At 22.9% G+C, this 22,011-nt stretch overlaps 1 protein-coding gene across 10 annotated transcripts in view; it reads left to right on the forward strand.

The window, feature by feature from the left end:
- Positions 1-18,826, forward strand: part of LOC122512444 (phosphatidylinositol-binding clathrin assembly protein LAP) — a 60,690-nt gene extending 41,864 nt beyond the window's left edge. For 5 of the 10 annotated variants that reach the window (XM_043628270.1, XM_043628266.1, XM_043628267.1 and 2 more), the window contains 9 exons: positions 124-240; positions 2,091-2,211; positions 2,392-2,478; positions 7,437-7,832; positions 12,318-12,435; positions 12,641-12,743; positions 13,603-13,668; positions 15,373-15,609; positions 18,454-18,826. In XM_043628270.1, the coding sequence (XP_043484205.1) occupies positions 124-240; positions 2,091-2,211; positions 2,392-2,478; positions 7,437-7,832; positions 12,318-12,435; positions 12,641-12,743; positions 13,603-13,668; positions 15,373-15,600 (1,236 nt within the window). In that variant the 3' untranslated portion in view covers positions 15,601-15,609; positions 18,454-18,826. The remainder of the gene's footprint in view (positions 1-123; positions 241-2,090; positions 2,212-2,391; positions 2,479-7,436; positions 7,833-12,317; positions 12,436-12,640; positions 12,744-13,602; positions 13,669-15,372; positions 15,610-18,453) is intronic. The other 5 variants (XM_043628269.1, XM_043628273.1, XM_043628271.1 and 2 more) reach the window with 5 other exon arrangements.
- Positions 18,827-22,011: the final 3,185 nt, after the last annotated feature.

Here is a 22,011-nt window from a genome sequence, read left to right on the forward strand (position 1 = left end):
TATTAGGAAATTAATTCATCAGAACAAAATTTAAAAAAAAATTACAGCGAAATTAAAAAACAAAATTAAAATTAAAGCGATATTAAAATATAGAATTGAAATTAAAAAGAAATTTGATTTTAGGCTAAAGTTCAGTCTCCAACTGGAGGACCAAGTACAAATCCATTCCTCAGCTCGCCTACAAATAATGTCAATCAACCAATTGTAGATTTATTTGCTCCTGGGCCAACTGCTGATCTGGTAATTAACATTATTTTTTTATTTACTGTCATTAATTAAAATTCAAACTTATCTTTTTGGGAGAAAAATTGTTTTTATTTCTATAAATTTATTTTTACTATGATTATTTTTAACAGATGTTATATTTGTAAATATCAACCAATTTTTGAATGATTTCAGATTCAAGATTTAAAAAAACTTATTTATGAAGTAATTAATTATTATTATTTTCAAAAATTTTTCTAAAATTCTTTATATAAATTCAATTATTTTCAATAAAAATTCAATTATTCAATTTACTTTTTCGGAAGAATGCAATTTTTTCAAAAATATAAATAAAATTCTTGGCGATAATTGAATTACATATATTTTTTTAAATAATAAAATTCTTGACAAGAACTTTATTTACATTTTATTTTTTTTTCAATTACTGAATTAAATTTTTCCAAAGAATACAATTTTTTCAAAAACATAAATAAAGTTCTTGTCGAGAATTGAATTATTTTCAAGAATAATAAAATTCTTCACAGGAATTCAATTATTTTCCAAAATTCTAATAAAATTCTTCATGAGAATTCAATTCTTTTCAAAAATTGTTGATAAGATTCATTATAAAAATTCAATTATAATACAATTTTATTTAAATTTTTTGAAAGAATAAAATTATCAAAATATTATCAAAGTTTTTCGTAACAATTAAAATACTTTCAACAATTTTCATAAAATTAATCGCGAAAATTCAATTATTTTCATAAATTTCGATAACGTTCTTTATAAGATTTTAATTATTTTCAATATAATTTTAATTTTATTCCTCGAAAGAATTTAATTATTCTCAAAAATTTTATTCAAAATCTGAGATAGACTTCAATTATTTCCAAAAATTTTAATAAAATTCTTCACGAAAATTCAATTATTTTTATAAATAATAAAACTATTCACAGGAAATTAATTTATTTTCAAAACAATTTTACAAAAATGGAATTGAATTTTTCTGGAAAGAATTGAATTATTAAACAAAATTTTTCTTTAATTTAATTATTTTTTTCAACTTTTTTTAAAACTCTTCACATTAATTCAATTAATTTCATAAATAATAAAATTCTTTACAAGATTTTAAATATTTTCAAAAATAATAAAATTCTTCACAGGAATTTAATTTATTATTTTTATATAAAATTCTAATAAAATTGAATTGAATATATTTTTTAAAGAAGTAATTTATTCTTGAGTAATTTATTAAAATACTTAAATGAAAATACAATTTTTTTCAATAAATTTTATTAAATTTTTTTTATAACTATTCTGTTATTTTCAACAATTGTAAGTGAAAGTCTTAGAAAAAATTCAATTATTTTCAAAAATAATAATATTCTTCGCAGGAATTAAATTATTTTTAATGAAATTGAATTGAATTTATTTTTTTAAAAATTTATTTATATTCTTAAAAATGTTATTAAAATTTTTTCAAATATTTTAAGTATTTAAAAATATTTTTAATAAATTTGATTAAAAAAATTCAATTATTTTCAATGTTACAATTTTATTTCTATACTTCGATGGAATTGAATTATTTTTTTATATTTTAATCATTTTTATATATTTTAATAACTAATTTTTTTAAAGAAATTCAAATATTTTCGAAAATTTTAATAATATTCTATGACAGAATTAATAATAAAAATAAATAATGAAAGTCATTGTTTTTATTGTTGTTATTAATTTTATTGTCAATACTATTATTTATTATTATTAATATTAATTATTAAATAATAGTAATAATATAAATAATAGTAATAATAAAAAGAGAAAGTAAAAAAAGTAAAGAATTTCCTCATAATTAGAATATTAATTCTCTATTATGATTTCAGTCACAGAAAGCGTCGGACGATCTTTTGCAATTAGCAGGAAATCCATTTGCGGATATGTTTGGAGCACCAGCTCCGCAACCAGCACCAGTACAAAGTAATATGTGGATCGCCAACGGTAATGGTAAATAAATCTAAATTTATATTATAATATTATTTTTTTGGTTGCCTGTAAATATTTTTATTTTCAAAAATTTTCTTTTCTTTTCTTTATTGCTAGGGGTTAAAAAATATTGTACTATTATTCATTAAAATTTTTTTTTGATTTTTATGCACGCTTTTTATAGAAATTTTTTTATTGTAGGTTTCACCGCCGCGCTACCACCATCTAATAACTTTGTTACAGATAACAACTTTTCGTCTGTTTTTGGAAATCAAGATCAACAACCAGGTAAGCTCGCAATATCATTATAATTAATAAAAAATTACCCGAAGAAAATTCTGGATTCTACTTTTTACTATAGAAACTATTTTTCCAAACAGATGAGGTAAAGGTTTCTCAAAGTCCTTTATTTTTAGAAATAATATCATCTTTCATTCTCTCGTTAAAAAAAGAATTTCATATAAATCATTCTAGTTTCATTGTTAATGTCATAATTTTAAATTCTTTTTTTTTTTAATTAAAATTTTTTTTTTAATTTTTTATTGTTAAAATAAAAATCTTTACAATAAGTCAAGATTTTTTTTTGTACAATTAGTTTTTGAATGAAATGGGAATGGAATTTGATAAATTTTTTTTCTATTCAATGAGTCATTCATGCCTTTACCATCTGATTCATCAAAAAATATTTTTCAATATCGCTTTTTGAATATTCTCAATGCACTTTCATGAAAATCATTTTAGTATTTTAAGTCACTTCTTTCTTGATTCATAGAGAAAAAATGGCTGCATTTTAGTTTTAAAGTAGATTCCATTGAAAAATTGGGGAAAAAAAATAAATTCTAATGGTCAGTAGACAATATAACATTTTAAACTTGTACTTTATTTTATGTTGTATAATTGTTTTTGTTTTGATTAATATTTGTTTATTCTATTAGACATAAACCATTTTCTTTTTAACACTATTCTTCGATTAACATTTATTCTTTTCACACACTATTTTTTCTAATATTCGAGAATATTTATTTCATGTAACACTATTGTTTCATTATACATTTGGTGTAAATTAGTAAAAAAAAAAAAAAACAAGACTAATTACTTAGAAAAACACAAGAGGGTAGCTTAAAATTGTGGAGAAGAAGAGTTGTTGATTTTTTTCTGTTTTTATACTCTGTAAAATTATTCAAGTTCGAACAATTTTGGTTTTCATTGAAAAAAATTATAAATTAAATAAATTTGATTTATAATTTTTTTTAAGCAAAGAAAGTTTAGTTTCCTAAAAATTTTTTGCTTAAAGAAAAAAATTTTGACAATTGCTAAAACTTTAACGATTATAGTGTCCGACCAAACATTTACTTGTACTACTAATATATTTCTAAAATCGTAACGTCTGACTTAAAACTGACTGCTGCTACTACTAATATTACTAAAGTTAAAAAACGTTTTGTCCGACCCATACTATTTTGTACTACTGGGATGTAAATTAACTAAAAATTTAAAGTTTTGTTTAACTTGAGATTTTTTCCGTCTGACTGCAAAAGAACTTTATCACTGCAATAAAAATTCAGTTAGTACGTCTGACTAGAAATGAATCTACTAACTTATAATGGTAGCACTATTTTTATTATTTATTGTATAGCATAATATTTATTGCTAATGAATTAATTAAAGCAATTATAGTCTGACTAAAAATGACCTTTACTACTTATACATAAATAATGACCTTCTGTCTGACTGTAAACTAACCGTACTGTTATTCTAAAAACACAAATCTTTTGTCTGGTTTTAAATGACTTTTACTACTGAAAACTGCCTTTACTACTGTTTGACCAAATATTTACTTGCACTACTTACAAAAATTTCTAAACTAGTAATGTCTGACTATAAACTAACTTTACTACTGTTTTTAAAAATACTAGACTTTAATCTGATTTGAAATGATTTTTTCTCTTGATAAGTGGAAAAAACGTTCAAGTCTGACTGAAAATAATCTGTACTACTTGTACAAAAATTAAGTAATTATGTCAGACTAAAATTACTCTCTAAATCTGAATTAGTAGTTTTGTACTTTTCTACTAATTAATAGTAGAAAACTACTAATTTAAATTTAGAGATTAATTTTGGAGCTTAAAAAAAATGTAATTCTAGTCTGAGTAAAAATGATTCACACTACTTATACTTATAATTTTAGCTCTTAAAAAAAATACAAATCTAGTCTGACTAAAAATGATTCACACTACTTAAGCAAAGCTGATGTCTCTCTGTCTGACTACAAACTATCTATTCTACTGTCTGACCAGATATTTACTTGTATCACTGATACACATTTTTAAAATTCTAATGTCTGACTGCAAACTTATTTTACTACTGTTTATGAAAATGAAAATGCTTTGTCTAGTTTTAAATGAGTTTTGTTACTGATAAGTAAAAAATTACTTTTGTCTGACTGAAAATGATCTTTATCACTGTGACAAAAATTCAGTCATATTAAGTCTGCCTAATTCTTTAACTTTAAATTAACTATAAATTAACTTTAAATTAAATTAAATTAAATCTCTATATAAATAATAAAATTCTTCACTGATATTCAATTATTTTACGAAATTTTAATCAAATTTTTGTCAAAATTTCAATTATTTTCAATAGTTTTCTAAAATTCAATGATTTTTAATATCTACTATTTCAATAAAATTTACCAAAAGAATTCCATTATTAAAAAAAAATTTGAAAAAAATTCTACGCAAACATTCAATTATTTTCATAAATAATTATAATTAGATGTAGTCTTTTAGTTTCGACTTGTGGCTGAATATATCATATGTAAGGTGTAAGCAATAGTTAAGAAATAGAAACTATTGATATATAGATAGATAAGCAATAGATAAGAAACTATTGCTTACACCTTACATATGATATTTTCATAAATAATAAAAATTTTTACAGAAATTTAATTATTTACAAATTTTTTTTATAAATTTCTTCGCAATAATTCAGTGATTTTCATAAATAGTAACATTTTTACAGAGATTCAATTATTTTTATAAATAATAAAATTCTTTTAGGAATTCAAATATTTTCATAAATAATAAAACTCATTGCGGAATTTCAATTATTTTTAATGCAATTTTAATCGTTGATTAACATTTTTAATGAGAATTAAATTTCAAGAAACCTTAAATTAATAAAATATTTATTTTTGTATTTAAATAATTGCAAATTCTCGTGGAATTTACTAATAAAAATGGTTTCAAAAATAAATTTCAGTTAAAATTTTAGATTATAATTAAATATTAAAAGCATTATAACGCGGATTTTTAGAAATAATTAAATTTTGAAAAAGTTTTAATAACTAAAATCATTGAAATTCTTAATTTTTCATATTTTTGACAAACAATTCTGTAGAGTTAATTCTTTTTGAAAGTTTAATAGGATTTTTATTGAAATTATTCGAAGTTTTTATTTTTCAATATAATATTTAATTGCAGAATTTCCGAATAATTGAAATTTTGTAAAACTGAATTGTAAACGAATGAATTTGGGAAATTCTCATAAAACTCATCGCAGCGTTTCAATTATTTTTAATAGAATTTTAATCGAATTTCTCGAAAAAAGTAATTATTCTTAAAAATTTTAATGAAATTCGACAAAAGAATTCAATTATTATTTAAAAATTTGTCACTAAACATTTTTTATGAGAATTGAATTCTGAGAAATATTCAATTATTCAATAAATTATTTACTTTTGCATTTAAATAATTAAATTATTGTAGAATTTTCTAATAAAAATTGATTTTTATGAAATAAAAATGAATGTCAGTTAAAATTTTAGATTATAATTGAATATTAAAAGCAATATAACGTGAATTTTTAGAAATAATTGAAATTAATTTTTTTGAAAAAGTTTAATTGAATTTTCTTTTATGAATATAAAAGAAAATTCAATTTAACTTTTTAAAAAAAATTAAAGTTTTTATTTTCTAATATATGCATTTAATTAAAGATTTTAGGAATGATTGAAATTTCGTGAAATTGAATATTGTAAACAAATGGATTTGAAAATTGCCAAAGAACTAACTTTTTCGAAAATTATTAAAAATAATAGATATAAAGTAAAATTGTAGTTAAAAATGTTTTGAAAATAATAATTGAATTGAAATTATGGAAATAATTTTGAAGAAGTTCAATATTCTTATAATATAAAATAATGATTTTATTACTTGGTCATCCTTAATTATTATAAAATATGAAGAAATCGATCACTCCGAGTCGAATCACTCCGAACTCAGAGTTATCGATATCTTCATGTTTTATGGTTATAAAAAAATTTAATGAACTAAAATTTCATTCATTGTTAAATATAACACCAAAATTGATTATTTTAATCTTTTTTTTGGTGTTAATTTAATCTGCAATACTTTTTAATACCTCACGATTTACTGTGTTACTACTGTTTTCAAAAATACAAATCTGACTGACTATAAACAATGTTTACTACTGTTTTCAAAATTACTCACTTTCAGTACGGTTTTAAATGACTTTTACTACTGATAAGTAGAAACAACTGATTTCAAAAGATTTTTACTACTTTCAAGTAAAAAATAGTTTCTGTCTGACTGAAAATGTTTTGACCTTTACTACTGCTGATGAAAAAGGAGATAAAGTGAGTCTGACTTAAAACGATCCTGAACTACTTATACCTAATATTCGAATGGCCCTTTGGGTTGGAGAATAATTTTACAGAGTTAAACAGAAAAAAAAATTGTCACTTCTCTCGGCAAAATTAAAAAAAAAAAAAAGAAATATCGCATTTTGCCTCTTTAACCTGACTGATCTATCGACTAATCGTGCATCTTGGTCACTTTTTATGCAAGCTGCTGTCTCTGGAACAGCCGTACCTAATCCCTTCATGTCCGACTATCCTGCTTCCGGTCCTCAAGCTACGAACGCAGCAGCACTTGGCATGTTTGACCAAGGTGCAACTGCCCCACCTGGCAGCGGTGATAATCAACCGCAAGGTGGAGACCTATTCAGTGCTGGCGGCCAGGCAGATCTCTTTGGAAGCGACACAGCAATGCTCAGCGCCAATGATGGGAGTGAAGTTGACATTGCTACCGTCCCACCACAACCACCACCGGGAGCAATGTCAGCGTCATCTCTTACCACTGGCAAGTCCACTGCTACGCCGCCTCCCAGACCACCGCCTCCCGCGTCAGCTGCTAATGGTACACCACGTGCAATGTCTCCGGCAGTTGGCGGGACTTCACCTGGTAGGCCAGCAACAGCTGCACCTGCCGGATCCCTGACATCATCGCCAGCAGCATCAGCGGCAACAGCAGCAGCGGCGGCGGCGGCGGCAGTGAACCAAAATAAAAGTGCATTCGACGACCTGAACGACAGTATTCGTATGGCACTGGGTGGGTCTCCATCTCGTCCAGCTCCCATTGCCCAGCAGGTCCCCCCCGCTCAATCCGCGCAGCAACCTGTACAACAGCAGGGATTTGCCATGTTTGATATGGGAGGGAGTATGGGGGGCGCTGGACAGCCTATGATGGCAGGTGCGCCCATGGTTGGTTATGGAGTACCACCTTCTTCCCAAACCCAAGTTCCTGTGGGATACGGCTCCCCGTCAAAGCAGCCTATGTCAGGTGAAGGGATTGAAAAAAAAGAACAAATTCACGCTTCTGCTGCATGCAAGCACTATTGCTAATTACTCTTTCTTCTTCTTCTTCTTCTTCTTCTTTCTTTTATTCTTCATCTTTTCTCATCTCGATCACGTTTTCACGTTCTACATTTAATAATATGGTTGTTTTGTCTTTTATTAGCCTTCACGGAGAGAAAGGAATTGTTAAATCTACTAGCGGATTGTCGATATAGAACTAGCAAATCTGATTTATCGTTGCGACAATTATTTTTGTTCTCTAAACAAATTAATTGTTATCACAACAATCTCGAGTTGTTAGGAGAACCGAAAAACTGTTTCAACAACAAAATCAGATTTGCTAGTTCTATATTGACAATCCGCTAGTAGATTTAACAATTCCTTTTTCTCCGTGTTATTGTACGGTAATTGCACTAGTTAAAGAATTGACATCAGTAAAATAACAATAAAAACTGAGTGTAAAAATCGTTTTCTGCTTTTAAAACATATTTTTTGACTGGGCTTTAAAAATACCTTAAAACTAGACAGCAGGGTTGCCACGCAACATGGAAAATCTGGAAATGTCAGGGAATTTTGATCGGAATCCTGGAAAATTGTTGATTTCTAAAGTTATTGTGTTTATTCTTATGAAATCTAATTATCGAAAGAGAAAAGTTCATAAACTATTAAATTATCGCGAATTCTAATATAAAACCAATTTTTTTTATTCTTGTCAATAATTTCTGTTTAAATAACTTCATTCTTGAACAATCAGGGTGTCTAGTATTTTCGTTCAACAAAATTCCCGGTTATGTCCAAATTTTTTCCCGGTTTTTTTCTCATCAAATTTAAATTTAAATTTGATTTCGAAAATAAATAAATCTTTAAATTTTTTTAATTTTTCAAAAATAATCTTGTCTCTTTATAATTATAATTGAAAATTTGATTTTTTAATTTTATTAAAATTATATTGATAATAATTGAATTTCTGCAAAAAAATTTCACTATTTATAAAAACAATTGAATCCTTCCAAAGAATGCTATTATTTATGAAAATAATTTAATTCTTGTGAAGAATTTTATTAAAATTTTTGAAAATAATAATCATTAATAATTAATTATTTACTTAATAAGTAATAAACATTTAATCAGAAATTTAAATTATAAAAATTTAAGAGAAGTTTAATAATATTTTTAGAAGCAAAAAATTGATTTAAAACTGTAAGAGGGACTTTAAATTTTAAAAATTAAATTATAATTACGGTCACTAACTTCCCTTGATTATTTTCAAAAAATTTAAATAAAATTCTTTAAAAGAATTCAATTATTTTTCAAAAAATGTAAACAAATTTAAATTATTTAAAAAAGTTTCAATTATTTGTTTAGAAAAATTCAATTATCTTGAAACAATAGAATTAAAAAATTAAAACAATCTTATTTTTCAGAATTAAAAAAAAAATTTGCGAAAGTTCAATTTTATTAAACAATTTTAAGTATGTATATTTTTTTAAATTAACTAATAAAAATTTTAATTATTAATCTTCGCAGTAAGAAACATGAATACATTAGAATTTAACTCTTTATAATATTCAATTATTAATCAATTATTAAATTCAAATACTTTGAAAATTCTATTTGTTAAAAAGTTTCTAATGAAATTCTTTAACAAATTTAATTACATATTTTCAGTCGAATTGATTTTTTACTATCAAATTAATAATTTTTAACAAACTTAAATTTAGAGAACAGTATAAATACCTATAAAAATATTTCTATTAACTCCATATTTTTTAAAAAATTTATTTACATAATATGTTTGAATTGGTGACTGATTTTCTACTATCAAATTAATTATTTTTAACTAACTGAAATTTAGAGAACAGTATAAATACCTATAAAAATTGAAATAAAAAGTGATTTTTTAAAAACAAATTAAAATAATAAAACTTTTTTAATTTTGGTAAAAAAATTCCCGGTTTAGTATATAATTCCCGGTTTTCCCGGTCAAATAAAATTCCCGGTTATTTCCTGGTTTTCCCGGAATTCCCGGTTAGTAGACACCCTGAACAACTACCACACTGAAAAAAATGTAGGGGAAAGGCTTGCAGGTTGCCATACCTAAACTTTTTTGCTCATAACTCATTAAAAAAAAAAATAATAATAATAATCGAAAAATTAAACTTTTACATCAATTTTTAAAAATGATGTAAAATCAACGCTTCGAAATTTAGGCTTGCAGGTTGAACCACCTTGAAAAATTGATAATAATATGGAACTGCAATAAATTTATTATTATTTCACTTACATTTAATGTTTCTAAACATAATAATTTAAATTTAAATTTTTTAAACAATTTATTAGTAAATAAATTTTTTTTTAAATAATAAATATTTTTGTAAAAAAAAATTTTTTTCAATTGAGAATCAAACAAAACAATATCAGTCGCGTTTTTAATTATGGCATTTCTACAATCAAAAAGAACGCAAGTTGGACAACCTGAAAGACTTTTCCCTATTTGATTCAAATAACAAATTACTATTAGTTTATCAATTAAAAATTTAATTGAATCAAATAATATTTAATTGATAATAGTCCATTAATCGCGGTTATTTGAATCAAATAAAATTTTTTTTCAGTGCATAAAATTATAATGTTTATAAATTATTTAATGAATAATTTTATTAAAATGTTTCAAAATTAATTGAATTTTTAAAAGAGTTAAGTTTACAATTTTCATAAATAGATCAATTTCGAAAGGTTTTAAATTGAAATTTTATAAAATTTTAATTATCAATTAATTTAATTAGAAATTTTAAACAACTAAAATTTTTGAAAAATTTTAATAATTCAAACTCTTTTGAAGTTACGAATGAATGCAGAAATTCAATTATTTTCAAAAATAATAAAATTCTTCGCAGAAATTCAATTGTGTTCAAAAGATTTTTTTAATTCTTGTCAAAATTTCAATTAATTTTATAAATAATAAAATTCTTCTTAAAAATTCGAATATTTTAATAAAATTCTTGTCAAAATTTCAATTATTTTAAAAAATTTTCCTCAATTCAATGATTTTCAATATTTACTATATTTTACATAATATAATTTTCCAAAAGAATTCAATTATTAACAAATTTTTTTTATTTATTTCTTTATCATTCAATTGTTTTCATAAATAATAAAATTTTTACAGGGATTCAATTATTTTCGGAAATAATAAAACTCTTTTTAGGAATTCAATTATTTTTATAAATAATAAAATTCTTTTTAGAAATTCAATTATTTTCATAAATATTAAAACTGATCGCTGAATTTTAATTATTACTTTGGGCATTACTTTTTGATTCTGATTGTGCTTTAAATATATCATTATATTATTATTATTGTTATTGTTATTGTTATTGTTATTATTAAATGTTGACGTACTTTTCATTGTAGTTCTAGTTGATAGATTTTTATTGCACATTATTTGGAAACAAAATGATTTTTGATTTATTTACTCTTTCATAGAAATAGTTAAAAATATTTTTTTAACCAGCCAAACAGATTTTTAATTAGTGAAATTTTTTATCAATTAGTGAAAAATATTTTAGTCTATAGTTTCTTAATTTGTCTAAATTTAGAATATAATAACCGCAATTTTTTTTCTGTATTTTATTTATTCAATACTTGAAAAAACAAATTTATAATAAAGTTCAGTAGTAAAGACCATGTTTAGTCAGACAAATACATTTCTTTTTAGAGGTTTAATAGTTTTATTGGGACAGAACTTTTTTTTTAATAATTACAAATAGTTTTTTAGTTTAACACTAGTATTAATAGTTTCAGTCAGATAGAAATGTAAATAAAGTTAAGATCTTAAGTAGAAAAGATTAATTTTAGTCAGACAAGTATATTTATAAATTTCTGCAAGTTCAGTGTAAGTAGTAAGGAATAATTTTAGTCAGACAAGAAACTTTAAATGTTAAATAAAATAAATTAGAGAAGTTAATTCATTTTCTATGTTATCAGTAGTAGAGTTCGATTTCGGTCAGACAATACATTTCAAGTACTTGTGAAATTTTTATCAGCTTAGTAATAGACGTTTTTGGTGAGACAACTTTTTAAATATATTAATTTAAATAAGATCTACGATTATAAAAAGACAAATTTAATAAAAAAAATGTAGTTACAGTAGTTTACGAATTTTATTTTACCGCTTGTAGTTTAGAGAAAACTACTTTGTATTTCTGTTGTAAAAAGTAGTTTTGAGTGTAAAAAGTAGTGAGACTATACACGATTTTACATCGTGTAGAAATTCCATCCTAAATTTTATTTTTTCATATACCTTTCTTTTTTTGATAATTTTGGTCCACATATTTTTTTCTTTGTTTTTTAAAAATGTTGATCAGGTTTTAATTTGGCCATTGTAGACGCGCTTAAGTCAATGAAGGATGTTGTGTGTCACAATTTTTATTCATGAAATTAATAAAAATTGTAATAAATAAATTTCCAGGTGCTCAGCAACCGAACGCGGCTGCAAGTGGAAAAGTTTTAACAGGAGATTTAGATAGTAGTCTTGCTAGTCTTGCGGAAAATCTTTCCATTAATAAGAGTGCACAGCAACAAGTCAAGTAAGATTTATATAAAAATTTTTTATTGTCTTATTATTTTTTTAAGTGCACCCAGAGGAAAATTTTTCCTTTTTAAGTGCACCCAGAGAAAAATTTTGTCTCTTTATGTGCACCTAGAGGAAAATTTTATTTGAACCAAATAATTAAATAATTAAAAATTTTAATTATAATTAAAATTACAATTAAAAATTTAAAATATTTACAGAGGAATGCAGTGGAACTCTCCTAAAAATACTGCAAAAGCAGGACAGGCCGGATGGACGCCACAACCAATGGCAGCTACGACTGGAGCAGGATATCGTCCAATGGTAAATACGATTTAATTTTTTCATCTTAATGAGAATAAATTTTTTACGTTTAGCATGTTTTTATTTTACTTCTAAATGTACATTATACAATTAGCTTTCACTAATGACCTTTTAAATATGCTTTTACAAAAAATCACTGAATTTAGTGATTCTCTCCTGGTGGTTAATGACACAAGTTATTTCAGTGAAATTGAAAAATTGAATATGAAAATTCACAATATTTTGTATATATGAATATACACAATAATGTAACGAATATAATTAATTAATAATTCACAATAGAACAATTATTTATCACACGCTTAAATTTTAACACTTGCTTACCACTCAAGGAACCTTTAGACCCTGTCTTCGTTTCTTTTGCACAAAGATTTTTCAGATTATTTAAAATGTTTATTTAATATTAAGTTACTAATTATTAATTAGTAAATTAATTAATTATTAATTATTAACTTAAATATTATTAATTATTAACTTAAATATTATCTTTTTAAAAATCATTTTTTTGCAAAAGCCTCTAAAGTAATTTTTTCTTATAATAATATATCAGTAGAAAAATCGGTTAAAATCTCAGCCCTCAATGTCAAAATGTATGAATAAAAAAATAAAATAAATAAAATTGTCATTTTCAAAGTGGTAAGTAAGGGTTAATTTAGATATAAATAGTACCTAGGATTTAGAAATTATCAAGACTAGTGTTTACATATCACCAAAAATAAATATAGAATTTAGTTAAAATTAGCATTTTTAGTCAAAATTCAGCAAAAAAATTATATTTTCACCAAAAAAAAAAAAATTGGCAGTCTTAGTTTTTTTTGTTATGCATGCATGGCATTTGGCATGTTACTGGATGTTACAGGGTCAAGGAATGATGCAACTTCCTCCAACAACCACATTGGGATATCCCTCTCAAACCACAGCACTGGTGAGTTTTTTTTCCAATTGCACTGAAATGTATATATTTGTATTTTTTTGTAACCTTCAAAAAAACAAAAATTTTAACACCCTTAAATCTGTTGAAAATATTTTTCTTAATATTATTGTACAGTTCACACAGCTTTTGCACTAATAATTTTTTTCCTAGTTTGCATATAATGTTACAAAAAAATTTTTATATTTTTGTAAATATTTTCTGATTTATGTTTTGAAATTAAATAAATTTAAATTCGATGAGAAAAAAAACCGGGAAAAATTAGGACAAAGCCGGGAAATAACCGGAAATTTTATTGAACGAAAATAGTATAGACACCTTGTTTTTTTAATATTTAGAAAAATTAATTTTTTTTTTTACTTTTTTGTATTAACTTTAAACAGTTAACAATTGAGACCAAGTTTAATGATATAGTGAAGGCATTGTAGATTTTATTGTTGGAAATATTTTTCAACTTATGGCTTAAAAATAATTTTCTCCCTTACGAGTATAGTAGAAATCCGAAAAGTTTAGTAAGTGAATATTTTTTTAGGATTTAATGACAAATTGAAAAAAAATTTGAGAAATGTATATATAGTAAGAAAAAAAAATTAATTATCGTTTACGCTTCACTCACATGTGTGTTAGCTAATTTATTATTATTATCAACTGCTTTTTGTTACATACGCTTTGGCATTTTTACTGAAAAGTCATTTTCCACCATTAAGCATCCGATATTTGTGTATAGTAAAAATATTTTTAATCTACATCCAATGCACAACTCTATTGTAAATTTTACTGGTATTTTTTTTTTAAATACATAAGTAAACTTTTTGAATTTTTTGTCTTCCAAAATATAAATATTATTTAGAGACAAAAAAATTTAGATATCTCTTTAAAACTGTATCAGTGAAAATTGACTGATATTTCTGTAATTTTTAACTGATATTCAGTGAAAATGATTAAAAAAAAAATTCAATTATTGGAAACATGACAATAGTCAGTAATTTTTAGTAAAATTTCAGTGTTCTTTAGTAGATAAGAATTTTACTGATTCAGATTTAGAGAGTGTTCACTAGGATCAAATAATTAAACTATTTTGTAATAAAGGGCCTAAATTTAAACTAATATTATAATTAATTAAAATTTTAATTAATTATACACTGTAGAAAAAAGGTTTTAATTTAGAGCTGATATCGGTACTATAATAGAACAAAATTACGATTTAGTATCAAAATTGGTACTAACTTAGTACTAAGTACTTTTCTTTTTACGGTTTAATTAATAATTTAATAATTAATATTATAATGAATTGTTTAATAATTGAATAATTAATATTATAATGAATTGTTTAATAATTGAATAATTAATATTATAATTAATTAATAATTGAATTGAATATCATAATTAATTAATTAATAATTGAATTGAATATCATAATTAATTAATTAATAATTGAATTGAATACCATAATTAATTAATTAATTAATAATTGAATTGAATATCATAATTAATTAATTAATTAATAATCGAATTGAATATCATAATAAAATATCAAATAATCGAATATTTTCTTTTATTGTCTACGTTCAAAGGAAGAGGAAACTATGAGCAACTGAAGAAATTGTTGTCAGGCAATTTTTTTTCCATTTTTTTTTTGTTTGTAAAAATTGTAAATAGTTTTTTTTTTAAAGTTCCTTTGGTCTCTGGTTTGTGTAGGGTATGCAGGGAATGCCTGTGGGCATGCAAGGTATGAGACCAATGATGGGTGCAATGCCTGGTGCCCCAGCCGCGGGTAGCGGAATGATGGTTGCTGGAGGAGCAGCTCCTATGATGATGGGAGCAAACCCAGTTATGGGTGCTCCTCTCCAACAACAAACTCCTCAACCCGCCACTGCTCAACCACAAAATAATGCAGTTCAACTCGACCCCTTTGGTGCTCTGTGAGGGGATTAGGTATCTATCTAATTCCTAAATTGGTTTTCCATTTTCTGTCCCATTCGAAAATTTAGAAATGTTTTTTTTCACTTTATAATTGCTTTTTAAAAAATTTCCTCGACAGATATTTTATCGAAAAATGGAGATTAATTTTCTAGGGATATAAAAATAGTATGTTTATAAATAATAAACGTGGGTCAGTACGAATAGATGAAAGCGTCAGAGCGATAGAAAGAGACAGAGTGCACCTAACGTCCCCTTTTCTCTCTCCGCAGAGACGCATGCGCATTAAAAAGGCGCGTTTTTCAAGCAATGTACAAACTTAACTTTTCGAATATAACTCATTATGTTTATTAACAATTTTGTTAAATTAACAATAAATTAATAATTTATAAATTAACAATAAATTAATAATTTATAAATTAACAATTTTTGAATATGTAAATAATAAACAAGCCTATTTAGGCTTTTTATTTATTTATAAACAATTAATAAAATGGGCTTGCTCCGTTTATAAATAAATAATTATTTATAAACGGAGCAAGCCCGTTAAATATTCAAAAGGAAGAAGAAAATTTTGAAGAACCTTTTTTTCTAATTAAACATTTTTTATTTGTTTACTAATAAAAAAGTAAATAATTATTCCAAGAAATAAAAGAAGGTAATAAAATTGTATAAAAACGGACATTTTTTATAAAAAATTATTTTATTTCTTAGAAATATGATTTTGAGGTTAGGAATATACGAATATTAAACATAATATTTAGCGCATGCGTAAAGAAACAAAGACAAAAGAGGGGACGTTAGGTACACTAGTTAACTCTTTCTATCGACCTGATGCGATTTCAGGCCTCTTGTATCCTCTATTTTTCTATCTCTATGATTAATTTACTCTAATTTTCACAATTACAATTTCTATTACAAAAGAAAATAATTTTTCAATTTTTTTTTAACTGGAAATATTTCCTTAATAATAAATATTGTTTTCTTTCGTTATAAAAAAGATTTTTTACAAAAGAAAATAATTTTTTAATTCTTTTTAACTAAAAATATTCCTTTAATAGTAAATATTTCTTTGTTTCGTAATAAAAAACAATTTTTTACAAGAAGATTATTTTTTAATTCTTTTTAACTGGAAATATTTTTAAAACATTTTTTTCTTTCCTTAAAACAAATTGTTTATAAAAGAAAATGATTTTTTCATTCATTTTAACTGGAAATATTCCTGTAATAAAATATTTTAATTCTTTTTAATTGGAAATGTTTTATAAATAGTAAATATTTCAAGAGTGATTGATTCCTCAATTTTGAAGGTGTTAGACAATTTTTTAATACTCACTTTGTACAGATTACACATAATTAACCACATGTTTTCATTGTCGTAACACTTTTGGTGATTGAGAGTAAAATTTAATTAAATATACAATTATAATTAATTTGAAAATATGTTAATATTGTTTATTAATACAATTTAAAATTTGCTGGTGACTAAAATACTCTTCTCTGTATTGAAAAGTAAACTTAGATTTTCTTTTACTAATTTACGAATTAAAATTAATAATAATACTTTTTGTAACTATTATTTTTTCTTTTCTTACAAATTCCTTTCTTATATTCATGTTTTATTTGATTTATTTATTATTTATTTATTTAAAAATATTTAAATTTATAAAATCAATTAAGGGGAGTTTGCCTATATTTTTAATTATATCAAGAAAATAATTTAAATCTGCCATAAATTTATTTTTACAGCAATTTTTGTTAGAAAAATTTAACAGTCATAAAATAAAATCGGTCAGAATAAATTTTAAGCCTTTTTGGATTTTTATTTTTCTTAAAAATTGGTAGATTTTAAAAACTATCTGTAACATCGTAGAAATTATGTTTTTGTGTTTTCAAAAAAATTGACGAATGAAAAAATTTATTTTTACTATTTTTTAAGTATTTTTTTTTAAAGAAAAAACGTTTTTAGGGTGCAAATACTGAAAAATACCATTGTTAATCAATTTTTTTATTTCGAAATTCATTTGTTTATTTTTTCTAACTAATTTCAAATTATAACTTTTTGAAATAAAAAATATAATTTACAAAAAAATTGTGACAAAAAAAAATCAAAAATTCAATAGTCAGAAAATATTGATAAAAAATAAATTTGTTATTAATTTTTTTATTTGAAAATTCATTTACTTATATTTCTAACTAATTCCAGATAATAATTTTTCTATACAAAAATAAATATAACAAAATCATGATAAAATTGTAATTTCGAATTAGTTAGAAAAATAAATAAATGAATTTTCAAATAAAAAAATTCAAAAAAAATGTTATTTTTTAGCACTTTTCACCTACAAACGTTTTTTTCAAAAAAAAAATATTTCAAGAATAGTAAAAATTAATTTTCTCATTCGGCAATTTTTTTGTTGATACAAAATCACATTTTTTGGAAAATTGCGTATGGATTTCAAAATCTACTAATTTTTGAAAAAAAGAATATAAAAATTCAAAAATAGGGTCAAAATATTTTCTAACCATTGAATTCCTCTAAAAAAAATTACTATAAAAACAATTTTATGGAACATTTAAATTATTTTCTTGATTACTTAAAAAATATCAGTGAACCTTTTCCTTAATAATATTTATGTCTAAATTTATAAAATCAATTACAAATCAATTTAAAAATTTGAATATTAATGTAAAAACTATAAAATTAAATTTTTTAATTTTATAAACTAAATAAAATTTAGAACATAATTTACAGTTAAATAATAATAAATTTAATAATTCAGAGTCAAATTAATTTCTCTAAATAACAAAATATTTTACCAAAAAAAAAATTTACATAAAAGTATTTTATTATTTCAGGACTTCAATTGGCACTGAGAGGACGGAGTATTGTGCTTGTAAATATTGTGTAATATGCCTAAAAATCGGTCCCACTTTTTTTTTAACATTATCTTCATCGTCGAACATTTTATTTGTCCCATTTTCTCTAATTTCATTTTTTTCATTTTTAATTGAAAAAATTATTTCCACCCTCTGTGAATATGGCCAAGACTTATAATAATTCCATCTTCTGTTCACCTGATGATGATGATGATGATGATGATGATATGTTCGAGTTGGTGCATCGCTGATATCTCTACTATTATTGGCCCTGCCTTAAATTTTACGTAGCTAATGTATAAAAAAAATTGTATAAGATGGCCCATAGTGCTTATATATAGGAATTATATGAGTGCATTGCATACAATTTTTGTTTACAATGACTAAAGTAATTTTGTGATGAAAATTTTTTTTTTAACTAGTTTTTCTCTGTAGATATTGATTTATTTTAATATTCTGATTTTTACAAAAAAAAAGTTTTTATGATTTTTATACAATTCAATCTTTTTTCAGTAAAATATCAATGACTTGAAAAATTTTTTGTTTAGCAAATAATTTACAAATTTTTACTATTTTCAATATGGAATATTTTCCGAAAAGTGTTTTCAAAAAATACGATATTTTTAAATATTTGAAAATATTTTTGAATTATTTTTAATTCGAAAATAAAGAATAAAAATTATTTCTAATTTTTTAAAAATATATTTTGTTAAATCTTTGAAAATCTCTTTAAAAATATCAAATATTAATATTTTTAAAGAACTCTAAAACTTTATAATATAAAATATTTCACTTTGCCGGTAAATTTTCAAATTTTCTGCACAATCCAGTGTTATTCGAAAAATTATCTTTTATACAAAAAAACAAAATCAACATCACAATTTTTCTAAACACTAAATAATTTCTCGTATCTTGGCCAATTCATTGCTTTTTATATATAAAAATATATGTGAAAAAAAAAGAATTTTAAAAAAGGGATTGCTTTTTTTTGAAAAAAAAAGCTGAAAAAAACCGAATGCTTTTTATGAAAAAGTAATTAATTATAAACGATTGCTTACTAAAAGTAAATTTTTAAAAAGGCGATTCAAATTATACTATAATACAATTTATTGCATCTGAATTGTTGTACATTATTTTATATTCAGTGCGTTATGAAATTTATTTTTTGTTCGTCCAAATAAATATATTATGGCAAATTATCGAATAAAAAAAAGTTATTCTTTTTTTTGTTAAAGTATTAAATCTTAACTTTAATAGATTATTGTTGTAATCGTATGCAAAGTGTAAAATTATTACATATTATATATATAAAAAAAAATAGGTAAAAGAAATTAATAGGTGGTTCCCCATTAATGTTCTTTCACTGTATTGTTCTGATGTATCTGAATTAGGTAGACATTAATTAAAATCATGATGTAAAGAAATTAAGACTATGATACTCAGATAATAATATTAATAATAATAAATAAATAAATAATAATTATAATTATAAATGTAATATGATTCTATGATATCGTAAAATATTGATATAGTTATATATATATAATATTATGCTGTTGCAAAGTGTACTAAATTTTTCTCTCCTTTTACCAAGAGCAAAACAATGTCAATTCATTCATTACTTTTTTTAGTGAAAGATTTAAAAAATTGATTTTATTAATTAATTATTAATTAATTGTTACTAAATACTAATCAATAATTTTTTTAACCATTTGCGATTTTAATAACAGTGATTAAACATAAAAATTCATTAATATTAAAAATATTTCATCGTTTCTTAAAGAATAATTAAAGAGCATAAATTTATTTTCAATTTAGCAAAGAAAAAATTGAGTGTTCTTGGTTAAAAAAGAGAAGAAAACAAAGCGTTGAGTATTCGCCATGTACAGTGTGAAAATAGAAATTGTGAATCATTGATGTAATGTGCAGGAGATGAGGAACTTTTCATTCATTTTTTTTCTGTCTAAATTTTTTCTTTTCTTTAGTATTTTTTTTGTAATTAATTTTTATTCCCATTTTTTATTTAAAAGTCGTGTGCAATTTGTTTTTCTTAAATTTTCATTTAGGTGTAGTTTCAATTGTCAATAATTAAAAATCTAGTTGTTAATGAAACGACCACTGATTATTTTTTTTTTGTTATCTAAGTCATCAGCTTTGTTTTTGATAAAAAAAAAATGTAATAATTGAAGCGAATCTGATTCAGAGAAAAAAAAATGTAGTTTTAAATATTTTTCTTAGAGAAAATATTTCTTTTATTTCTTTGTTGCCACAAAAATTTTATTTCGTTTTTCGTTGATTTACAGATATGAATTTTGATTTATTCCAAAATTTTTTGTTTTTATAAAATTCCCTAGCTTTTCCCTGACTCTTTGGCAACTCTTGTAATAAATTGTTGCTGTTTTAAGCATAATTTTAAAAAAAAATTAATAATAATAATTTTATCAAGTCTACTAATTTTAATAATTTTAATTATATGGATAGAAAAATAAAACCGGATTTAGTTATTTAATATTCAGAATATAATAGAAACAAATATTTTTAGTAGATATTTTTTACTTGTTCCTAAAATAAATAGAAACAGTAATTATTCATTAAATTTATTTATAGAATAATAATTTATAGTAGAAATTTATTTCTTTGTAGAAAAATGTTTTTTTTTTGGGTACATATTTCGCAAAATAATTTTATTTTCTAATTGTATAAATTATCAAAATTTTAGTTTCTTTCTGAATTGTAAAAATGGAATTTAATTTTATTATAAAGATTGATTCGTTCTGTGATAGGAATGATGTTGTCGATTGACACTTTTTTTATGTTAAAGGATTATACTTCGCATTAAAAAAAATATTTAATTATTAAATTATTATTATTTAGGAATCTTCGGTAGCATAAATTAAAAATTCTATTTCTATGACCAAAATAAAAAAAAATGTGACCATTACTTAAACATTTGGGACAAATATTTACTTCTAGAATACTAAAAGTTTTCGTTACAAATTTCTTTTTCGAAATTACAAAAAAAAAAAACGTTGATTTTAAAGAAGGTAAAATTGATAAAACAAAATTTTTATTCATGAGAATTAAAATCAAAAAATTATGTTTGAAATTTTTCTATTTTCGATATAGTAAACTAATCGTAACATATCAGTGCAAAATATCACAAATAATAATTATTTTTTGGTTTCGTATTTTTCACAATCGATTCCAAAGATAATTAAAAATCCCATAAAAAGAAAATCTAATAAAGAGTATTTTATACTGTGAAATATGCAAATATTTAATTTCATTACTAGATCATTGGAATTTATTGTGATTCTTTCTTCTTTTGAAAATATTTATAAAATGTAAATATTCATTGAATAATTTATTAAATATTTATTTAAAAAAAATAAAAAATAATAGCGAAATGTAAAAATGTGCCTCGAATCTAAAAATTGTCCCAAATGATTTTGTAATTAAAGAAAAAGTAAATAACAATTATAACAAAAATCATTTGTTCAAAAACGAATGATTCTATTTAAACTAGAGATCATGATT

The sequence above is a fragment of the Leptopilina heterotoma genome, unplaced genomic scaffold (assembly GCF_015476425.1).
Source record: "Leptopilina heterotoma isolate Lh14 unplaced genomic scaffold, ASM1547642v1 Lhet_99, whole genome shotgun sequence".
Lineage (NCBI taxonomy): Eukaryota > Metazoa > Arthropoda > Insecta > Hymenoptera > Figitidae > Leptopilina > Leptopilina heterotoma.